Source organism: Chinchilla lanigera, unplaced genomic scaffold (assembly GCF_000276665.1).
Source record: "Chinchilla lanigera isolate Chin_1 unplaced genomic scaffold, ChiLan1.0 scaffold00108, whole genome shotgun sequence".
Taxonomy (NCBI): Eukaryota; Metazoa; Chordata; class Mammalia; order Rodentia; family Chinchillidae; genus Chinchilla; species Chinchilla lanigera.
The window spans coordinates 2535733-2547244 of NW_004955509.1; the positions used below are offsets into that span (position 1 = coordinate 2535733).

The window sequence follows — 11512 nt, forward strand, 5'->3', positions numbered from 1 at the left end:
TACCAAGCTTCTAGATTATGGCTAGAGGCAGGTGGTTTCCATATACTGGTCCTGGTAAGAGTCCATAGTAGTGTTTTCATCATCTCTTGCTCTGTGGTTAAGCAGGATATTTCATAAAGCTAAGTGTATTCACTTTAAAGTCTAAGTTATTATTCCAAGGTTATAGCCTTTCTGCATTCTAGTCCAAATACATTTTGTTTTATAAAATCATGGTGACAGAAGATGGTAGCTTTTCACATGAGTTGGCAAAATAGAAAATGGATATGTTGATCCAAAACTGTATTCCTATAAGGGCCTTACTATAGTGTTAGGTTTGTTTATCCCATTATGGAATCATTTGGAAAAAGTTTTTTTTTTTTTTTTTTTTAAAGCTTCTCTGACGCTTATTGAATGTAACGCCTTTTGGCATGTGCCCCTGTCTCACTGGTAAACAAAAGGGCATTGACTTGCATTTCCAGGTGTTTGCTTTCTTAAGGGAAAACTTGACTGTGCATTTAGTACGTGACAGGAGTGTATATGTAATATGTCTGCTCTGTATAAGAAAATAGAGAAACCATCGTTACAGAGACTCAACTATTTTGCTTTTTTCTTTTTAACCAGGCTTATAGGAAATGGATTAATGACAGAAGGCAGGGCGTTGAAGAGCCTCTCTTACCAGGAATCACATTTACCAACAATCAGCTCTTCTTCCTGAGTTATGCTCATGTGAGTAGACAGAGGGAGGCGCATCAGAGATGGAATGTGGGGTGTTAGCTTACACCCTGGATTAAAGGTTTGGAACAAAAGTTTAATAGGATGACTTTGATTTTAACTAAAATTTTATCTGGTTGATTATTTTCAGGATAAATTCCATCTTTTAAAGTTCTGTAGGCCATAATTAATTCCCCAATTAAACGGAGGTTTATTGGTGTTTTTTTAATTCAGTAGGTTACCAGCACTGTAAACTCACTTGATAGTTCTTCAGTATATCTTGGCTTCTTAATGTATTCAATACTATGCATAACCATTTCTAATAACTTACTCTTTGGCTTTCCTCACCCTGCCCTTTCTGATATTTCTTTTTTCCTTTGCTTTACTGCTTTATACCATCACTCAACATGTGGCTGGGTTCCCAACTGTCAAACAAATATTTCTACTGGAGCAGAAAAGGGAACAACAGAGGAATAGAGAGTCATGCCATTCTTTTATGAGTCTGACATGTTCTTGCAGCACAGATTAAAACGAAGATGTGAATTAAGTAAGGTACAGTTCTGAATTTGAGGCTCTGGATAATGAGGCCAGTACCAATTCTTTGTTATTCATTATTGCACTGGCTTATGTCACAAATATCTAGGCAACATTTCCAAAGGAATGGGCAATGATGGGCAGATAAAGGTTCTAATGCATGATCTCACAGTGGGCAAATGCGTATGTACATGGTCAAAACTAGAGGAGTTTTCATCAGTACAATTTTGTGTTCTCAAGTCTTTCTATGCATTACTTTGCAAGCTTATTCATCCCTAAGTCTTGTATAATCATTTCTGGTTAAGGGATTCTCATCTGTGTGGGGTCCCTTATTTCTTAAAGCTGACAGGACAATACCAAGCCAATTATCAATGATCAACCTGTTGTAAACAAAATGGTAGCTATACACAAAATGATTTTCCTTTTCAGTTTTCCTATCAATGTACCCCAGTCTTTGGGTCTTTATGATTAGAAAGCCTGGATTCTTGAGTCTCGATTGATTTACTATCCTCATTTTTATGGCACTTATCCCCAAAGCTAGATGTTTCATCTTTTATATGCTTTATAGATGCAGCCTCTCATCCCCTGTTTTAAGCAGCCTAGGCCACTAATACAGCACCATAGACTGGGCTGGTTTTTAAGAGCAGAAATTTATTTCTCAGTTCTGGAGGCTGGAAGTCTGAGCCCAGGGCTCCTCTAGAGTTGGGTTTCGGTGAAGGTTCTCTTCTGGACTGCAGACTACTGACTTCTTACTGTGTCTTTATGTGGTGCAAAGAGCTAAGTAGCTCTCTGGCCTCTTATAAATACAGGCACTAATCCCATTCATGAGGGCCCCACTCTCAGGACCTAATCTCCCAGAGTTGCCACTGAAATACTATTTCATTAGTGATCCTCCAAAAGATTCCCAAATGTCTGCCACTTTGAGTCCAAACACCTCCACTGGGCTTCCAGTATTCTCAGTCTGATTGTCTTTATCTGATTCACTTCAATTTCCCACAGATCTGTTAGATGAGAAAAATTCAACCTTACCAGGAAGCTCTCCTTGCCTCCACCCCATGATGCTATTCTGTTCATTACTATCTCTGTGGCTTTGCTTCTGATTAGCGTTTTATAATGTGTTCCCCTTCCTACTTAGCCCCTCATATTATTCAGTTCTAGCTTCAACCCCATCAAGATTTGTCTCTTCTACGTCTACCACAAACTTCCCCAAGGACTCCAGTCCTCATTATTTTCTTTTATCTCAATCTCCTTTTACACTAAGCCTTCCTTACCACACAGCTAAGCACTTAATTGCTTTCAAAATGTTCAAGATTTTCATTTTTTTCTCCTCAGCTGATCTGAATCCTTACACTTCCTCTGTATCTCTGTAGCACCCAGCAAAGATGCATATACATTGTATATACTTGGTATTTTTCAATCAATTGCTTGAAAAAGACTAAGACTAACACAATTCAAAGAAGGGGACTTCCCGTTCAGTCAGCACTGGGTCAGATATTAAAATAAGCACACCCACAAAAATAAAACTTCCCAGAGTTGGAGTTGGCAAACTGAGGCCAAGGAAGGCCTGCTATCTGTTTTGTAAATTATGTTTTAATGGGCAACAGCCCCATTCTTTCACCTATGTATAGTCTGTCTAGTTTTTCTTAAAAGGTGGCAGAGCTGATTAGTTGCAGCAGGGATCTTGTGGTCTTCAAAGCCTAAAGTGTTTACTATCCGTCTTCTTGCTATTCACCTCCTCGTCCATAATATCGCTCCATAGATTAAAGAAACTAATTGGCAGTGATGTTATATCTTTAAAATGTTTCCACATATGATATCAAACAGTATCTGACCTATTTTTTTAGTATCAGAAATATGTAACTATTATCAGTTATCTGGCCTATTTTAAACTAAAGATATTTAGAAAAATTGGAAAGATGTTTTTATCACTACTGATAAATTTGTCTTTGAGATTTCCCCACTGACAGAGTGGAAGTTTCAATCTTTTGCAAATTGGAATAAGTTTGCATGTATGGAATAAACTGAATTTCCCTCCTGGGAAAGTACTAGGGAGACAGCAATAACCACAATATGTTTTCAAAAATCTCTTAATTGACACATAAAGCAAAGACAATACTCTATTATAGTACAAGAACATAAGTAGAAATAAGAACAATGAAGTAAAATAGAATACTGAAAACAAGTTCACATTAGCTGACTTCTGAGGAAATTAAGGAATCACATTACAAAAATGTCTTCAAAATCAAATTCGGCAGCACAGTGACTGTTAACTTCATCAAAGACAGTAGCATTATCTCACGTTGCCTGTTTCCTGTATCCCTGCCATTGCTGTGATCTGTCAGTTCCTTTTCTCAGGTGTCCTTCTCATTCTTCTACTTCTTTCCATTTCCATTTCTACCTGTTTAGTGGGCATTCACTGCCCATAAATAATTTTCAAATGAGTCTAATTTCCTCCTCCTACCATACCCTCTTGCCAGATAACTCTTTGAAAAATATAGATTTTATTTTCCTGCTCAAAACTATAGTTTAAACATTTTGGCCTGTTGCTCAAGACTTCAAAAATCTTGTTCCATCCTTTCTCTACCCTGATCATTCACTGCTGCTCATTATACCCATGTATTCCAGCCAAGCTGAGTGTCTTGCCTTTTCACTCCTTAATCATTTTCTCATTTGTCCTTCCCCTTAGATTATTCCCCCATATTCATGGGTCCCAGTGTCTTAGTTACTTTTCTCTCATTGCTGAGACCAAATACCTGATGCCCGGAATTAAGGAAAGAAAGCTTTATTTTGCTCACAGTTTGTGGAGGTTTCAGTCTATACTTGGCTGGCTCCAACGAAGAGTGGCACATGGCAGAGGGCAACAGTTCATGGCAGTGGAAAATAGCAAAAGCACAAAGAGCAAAAAGGGAGGAGCTATAAGAGCAAGCCTCTTTCTCTCCCTTATATTGTATGCAGGCTACCCGCCCCAGGATGGGTGCAGCACTCACACCCATAACCCCAGCACTTGACCATGAGTCAATCATAAACTCTAGAAGCCCGCCCCATGATTGCCTGAAGCTTTGGGGGGACATCTAGACACAAACCATAGCATCTACTTATATTCATATTTCAGTACCATGTCATATTTCACAACATATCAAGTCAGGATTACGCAGGTTATACTGCAGAAAAAAAAAAACAACACAATGAAATGTATTCCTTGTTCACACATGGATTAGCAGTGGGGCTTTGCCTATAGTTTTTATTCAAGGGCCTGTGCTTTGGAGTTTTATCTTAAGAGGTACTTCCATGGTCACCACAGGAATAAGAAAGAAATATGAAGAAATGTGCATTGACCCTTAATATAGGGTCTTAAATTGTTAGTAAGGCCCTTAAAACATCAGTCAACTTTTTTGAGCTTCTGCCACTAAGTGACATTTGTCAGTTCTTCTCACATTCCTTTGCTCAGAACAAGTCAAATAAATATGCCTAATACGAAAAGAGATGCAGAAGTATACTCCTGTTCCAGGAGCAGGCTAGCGTGAGGCAAGTGGGCACTCAGGAAGCAAAACAGTAACTTCGCATAACCATACTCAGTTGTTAAGGTAAATTTAATAAGAGCTATTTAAAACATTAAATTAATTGAATACATACACTGTTCAATTCCTGGGCACATATATGATTCTCTTGATTTAAAGCACTTGTCCAAAAGCCTTCTTAATTTATTCAAATTGTGGAATTATCCCCATTGATAAAACTATCTAACCTGGGGATTAGAATAATAGATGTTACTACTGAGGAAGGTTTTCTCTGACCTACTAAAACTGTTTGTCATCCACTGATTATAAAATTATCCTTCAGTATTATTTGGAACAGTTAAGAAAGTGTAAAAGCTGTAATTGGTGTGGAGTCATATTTACTGGGATGCCTTTCTCTTTCAGGTGAGGTGTAATTCCTACAGACCGGAAGCTGCCAGAGAACAAGTCCAAATTGGTGCTCACAGCCCCCCTCAGTTTAGGTAAATGATCCAATGGGTGACACCAGTGTTTAACTGTGCCTCCCCCTCATTCCCCTACCCCAATGACCTCAGTGTTCTACCAGATAGGCGGTGTGTACAAAAGCCTGGATTGTGAACCACAAGATCTTGCTTTTGCACACAACAGAATCTGGCTGTACAGAAACTAGCATCTTTTCTTTTATTAGAACTGATTTACTCAGTATTTTTTCAACTAAATTTCTGCTGACAGGCGCTAGTAACATTTCTAGTTTTGTTTCACATCAAGAGATATGTGAGGGGCTGGGGATTTAGCTCAGCGGCAAAAGCGCCTGCCTGGCAAGCACAAGGTCGTGAGTTCGGTTCCCGGTACCGGAGAAAAACCAAAAAAAAAAAAAAAAAAAAAGAGATATGTGAGACTCCAAAAGTAACTTGGAATCCAAATCATAGTTTTAGTATTAAATTCCATTTATTATCTTCTACTTGTTGAAAGGCAGTAATTGGCAGATGCTGGGTGCTCAAAAAACTGGAATACTCAATTTACCTAATTTTTTTCCTTCTGTCTAGGCTAACAAATAGATTTGTTCGGAAGAGTATGTGATCTGATGTACTCTTTTTAAAACACTCAGAGCTCAGGTTTATTTCATATAGAAGAATACGTTATTTAATACCTCCTTTTTTCACACAGCTAACAAACATAAATGAATGCCTGTTTTTCTGAATAGCTCTAAACACAAAGGAAGATATATGGTGATATTTAGTAATTATAATTCATATCCTTGAGTCAAGGACATTACATTTGGCTTTTACTTTGCACCATGTTTTGAAATAATTCTTTATATATGAAGGGGAAAAGATTATGAATTACAGTCTTAATTGTCAGAATGTATAAAATACAAACAAAAGTAAAATTTCAGTTGATATTACTTACCCTGTGCTGGGATCTATAGCTTGAGAGACATTTTCTATAGAAGAGAATAGATAATTCTAATGAGACATTCAAGAAATCATAATAATTTATTGTTATTTATTACTTGCTTAGAACATATTAACCTGGATATCTTTGCATTTAATATTTAAATGAACCTATTAGCATAGTGAAAGAAAGGCATCTAAAATTCTTTTATATTTTAAAATCTTATTTCTAAAACCTTGCCTTAGAAATGCTTCAAAAATTGCCTATAAATTACCCACTAGCATAAAAATCTAATCAGTGTGTTGGAAATTCTCCCCCACTGGGATAAACTGTCATGAAGGCTGACAGTTTCTAATGGACTAAAACATGCTTTCACTGACAAATGGTGCACAAGAAACCACACAGTAGATTAATTACCCAACAGATAAGTTTTTAGAAACTAATTTCTTTTTACTAACTAGTTGCCTATAATGTCAGATTTTAGCTGAGAATTTACAGAGTATGCTTACTAATTATCAGCTCCATTCTATCTTTAACACTTGCCTAGGGTGAATCACACTATGAAATATACATCGCTATCCATATATCCCAGCTAAAACACAAGAGGTTATGAGGATTTGGTGGATATAGGCCATTACATTCATTCAAATGCCCGTAGGTAACAAAGTCATTAGAGAAGTAATCAGTGACTGAGTGCTGAATTTACAGCATTCTCTAGTCAACCCTTTGAATGTACAGTTGAGTAAGAAATAGATGAAGGACAATTTTTTTTGCCTGAGTTGTTACTGATATCTACAGTAACTACAGATTTTGAGTGTGGTCAAAAATCACACAGTGGAAATATCACTTCCAAAAGGCAGTTACAGTCAAAGTGCTGAGTAGGAATTCGCAGTCTTTATTTCAGTGTGGAACTTGCAAGAACAACCAGAGTTTAGAGATAAACTTCAGTGAAGAATTACTCATCTGTAACAGCTAGACATTATTCATTAGTTGATTGTTGCATTAACTAAGTTCTAGATAAATGTGAACCTCTAAATCTAATGGGAATTTAGAGAAAGTGCTTTTTCTAGATAGATTGAATGGACTATTTAAATATAGTTGGAAATGCAGCAACATGAATGACTCTTACAGACACTGTATTGAGGGAAAGAAGTCAAAGACAGAAGACTATGAACTACAAACTCTTCCATTCACATGAGGTTCAATGGCAGGCAAAGTTATGGTGATAGAGGTCACAATAGTAATTTTCTTCAGAAACACTATTGGTAGGGGACAATGTGGAAGACTTTGGGGTTCTGGAAGTATCCTATGTCTTGATTTGAGTGTTAGTAACATAGTTATACATGGAAAAATGCGTGATTTCTGCATTTAAGATGCACAGTTTATGCCAGTTATACTTTCAACAAGAAAGTTAATTTTTAAAAAATGTTTAAAGAATATTGAAAGAGTAATAGGAGGATATACTTGGCATTCAGGAGATGCCAGCTCTAGTCTCAATGCTGTTAATTTTTTGGGAAATTAATGATTTGAGGTTTTGGTTATGTTTGATAACAGATTAAATGTATGCCAGGATCTTTTCTAGCATTATACTGTTATAGTCTCATCTTTTGATGCACATGAATTAAATAACTATGTTTTGCCATATCTTTTCTTCAGGGTCAATGGTGCCGTTAGTAACTTTGAAGAATTTCAGAAAGCTTTTCATTGTCCACCTAATTCTACAATGAACAGAGGTGCAGACTCCTGCAGACTGTGGTAGCTGGAGATTTGATTTCTGCCATCCTGAGACAGCTACCTGGTGCCAGCAGAGGCAGCACTTCCTCATCACCCACTACTTGAGGCCTATATTCCTCTGAGACCTTTTATATTTAGTGGGTGTTCTTTATTTGGGTAGATAACTTGCTTGGCTTTAAACAGTATCTGTTCAGAGTCATAGGGCTTAAAAAGGGAATACATGAAATGAATCAAGTATGTTTCTTTAGAAAACCAAACCAACAAAAAATAAACCCCTAGGCTACTTTTGTTAAAAGGTGATCTACTGAGTTGTTGTTATTGTCCATTTTAGTGTGTTAGCCACAGCTAGGTGGTACATACCAATTCAGTCTATAGCTTTGCATGATGCCTACATAGAATGTGACCATAAAAATGTTCAGTCCATTAAACTTCTAATCCTCAACAATGACAACTTGTGTATGAACACTTGGAATGCCTTACTCTCTGTGGAACACAGTGCTAGATTTATTTCATGGATAGACATTTTACACTATTTCTAAACTCTAAGATAGTTAACTAAGAAATATGTTGATCTGTATTTTACAATTTTAAATGACTTCAGCTTTGGAGTCTACTGGAGTAAAAATGTACCTTATATCTTGCAGCTGATACCATTGATTGCCCTGTGTAAGTCAGCATGGAGAAAGATGGCAGAAAGTGTTAGGTTAAGGGATTTGAGTTTATCAACTAGGAAAGAAGGGAGGATATCATTAAGTCTCAGAAGAAGTAAAAGCTCCTACTCATACAGCAGGGAAACTAGGGGATGAAATACTCACAAGTTTTTTCTAGTTGTATGTACCTCAGCGATCATCTGTCTGCTGGACACTGTTCTGCGGCCCAGTTTCTGTTTGTTTCATTACTCTTGCATGTGTGAATTCTGCTCCTTATGCAATGAGCAGACATTGAAAAAAGAATTTTCTGATTTCCCATTACGATCATGTGGCTTTCATTTGCTTTTAGTGCAAAGGGGTAAACAATGCATCGAGGAGGGAATAAATGCCCTTTTATTAATGCTGCATCTCATTAGGAGAAAATTGTTTTAAAAATTCTTGATTGAAGAAACTTCAGAATATATTGATTCAATTTAGAATTCCCTGCATATGGAATACCATTTTTTATGTTTAAGTCTGTTAAAGATTCTGTATGAAAGAACAGTACTATGTGTTTGATCTTTAGAGCACTATCTTTTTAAGTGAAGCTCTCTCTCTTTTAGCATGTGGATGTATGTGTTAGATAAAATTCTAATGGCATTAAAGTAGTTACCTGGCATTCTCTGTTTCTTAATATAGGCAATCTCCCCCCCCCCCACAAACCATTATTCATTGTGTATGAGGTGCTGGGTTAAGTGGGCCGATAGGAAACTCTCAAAAGCAAAATGACAAATTCAAACTAACTACAGGAGTTTGTTTTACATCCGTATGACTTGTCATTTAAAAAAATGTAAGTAAGTGCCTGTCCTTTTGTAACCATGGGAACTTCTGAGGGGAGAAAAATTGAGGGGCACCATCATGAGGAAAACAATTATACTACATTAGTCAGAGGAGAGTGATTTTCCCCTTGACTTCCTCCTCTCCAAACGGATAAACTTCTGAAGGGCAGCTACTTTTACCTCCTATTAGCCATGGCTTTATGTGACCTTAGTTTGTATTTCTAAAAACAAACAGTATTGGGTCAAGGGTGCTGGAAATATATGTGCCTTTTATCCAGAGTAAGCATCTGGCTTGGTTTAGATACAAAACATAGTCCCCCCTCAACATGTGGGCACTTAAAATTATTCCAGGTTTGTCATGCTTATATGAATAGTGTTTTGCTTCCAGGTTTCTTTTTTAAACTCAAAATAAACACATTCCTGCAGGCCAGAGAAAGTGTTTGATAAAAGCATAGAATTATGACTTTGGAAATAAAACTCATTAACTCACTTGGTCCAGGAAAACTGATTCTGCATGGCAGGGTTACCTTGTCCTAATTAACGTGACTTGCTGTAACTTTGTCACTGAAAGTTACACACACGATGGTGATTATTAAAACAAGCCCAAAGTGGCAATACTGAATCATTATCACTAGCTAGAACAATTTTCTAGAAGCATTGGATTTCCAAGTGCTCATGTTTAACTGTTCAAATTACAGTCTGCTCGTCCTTCTCTTCAATACAGATTGCTATAAGAAAGAGACACTGATTAACTGCTAAAGGGAGGAAGATAGATGCGCCTGGAAGGGAGGGAGAAGCTGGCCCAAGGATGTAGCATTGAAGAGAAGACAGAAATTTGGCAGTATTTGCTAAGCTTATCCACTGGAGGAGAGCCATGAAATTTTACAAAAGTAATTATGGTAAATTAAAAGGAAATTAGATATTAGATCTCAGACTAGAGATGCAGTAACATACTTCCCTGATTCATATACCAGATGTTCTGCCAGTGAACTACTATCTGGGCAATGCAAGGACTTAGCTTTTTGTGAAATGTTCCTGGATTTGTCAAGGATTCTCTCTATATAAAGTGGCATGTCACCATTGCCCGAAGTTTGCTGAGCTTTTTGCCAATTGCTCAGCACTGGCCTCCTATTTCCGTTTGTTTTCTCCTTTTATGAGATGGACTTGGACATGACTAATACAAGCTCAGGATTTATACATTACACTGCAGTTTATTTAGTGCCTTGCCTCAATGGAGCTTAAAGCATCGCACATAAATTTTATCTTATTTAGCCCTCGAGCATTACTAAGAAGCAACTAGGAGCCATGCCTTGCCAGACAGGTTATGCTCATAGCAGAGAAATAGAGAGACTTGACTTTTTGTCAAGGATCTCCGAGTCAGAAAATACAGAGGCTTTATGCTTTGGGCTACTGAACTTTAGATTAACTTTCATCACTTAGATTATCCTATTCCTCAATCCATTTATTCAGTCAGTATATCTATAATCATGTAGCCTTTGATAGACTATTCCTTTGATATTTTTAACGTAATACCTTCATTACTTTTTAAAACTATGGAATAATATATGACTGCTTCGTACAACAACATTATGATCACCAGTGGCAATACCCCACAGGTTTGAAGACAGATTTTCTTGGATTATGCATCTTTTATCTAAATGGTCATTGTGATACTAGTTTGGTTGTATTTTCTTCCCTTACTTGTAAAACAATGAGAACAAATATTTTAAGGACAATAAAAGTTGGTTGAAGACAGTCTGTTTCTCTTCTTTTTTCAAAAAGATACTAAAATATGCTAAATCTATGGACATTCAGTTCTGCTTTACACAAGATTTGCTGAAAGGCTATAGAAAGTACTGTAGTATGCTAACTTTCTCAGTTTAGGAAAGTGAGATTTGAATGCAATAACTTTCCCTGTAGACAATGATAGATTTGCATGGTGGTCATTATATTTTCTTCTACAATGTAAGTCAGCAGAGGATTATTGCTTTCCCAGTAGTATTCTTATTGAGGAGAAGAGATGCTTCTGAGGAAATTGTTGACTGTGATTGGGCTAGTCTCACAAAAGTGACCATGAACATTATAGATTCTATCAAGTCAAAGAATTTCTATATGCTCTCATACTCCCTTAAAATCCAGTCAATTTATAGTCTTTATAGTCTTTCACTCAGCACCCAGTAACTGAGCACCCATTACA

At 36.9% G+C, this 11512-nt stretch overlaps 1 protein-coding gene across 1 annotated transcript in view; it reads left to right on the plus strand.

Annotated features, from left to right (window-relative positions):
* Phex (phosphate regulating endopeptidase homolog, X-linked) overlaps window positions 1-11070 on the plus strand; it is a 189540-nt gene extending 178470 nt beyond the window's left edge. Inside the window, exons 20-22 of the mRNA XM_005407827.2 lie at window positions 601-705; window positions 5145-5221; window positions 7770-11070. Coding sequence (XP_005407884.1) covers window positions 601-705; window positions 5145-5221; window positions 7770-7872 — 285 coding nt within the window. The 3' untranslated portion in view covers window positions 7873-11070. The remainder of the gene's footprint in view (window positions 1-600; window positions 706-5144; window positions 5222-7769) is intronic.
* Window positions 11071-11512: the final 442 nt, after the last annotated feature.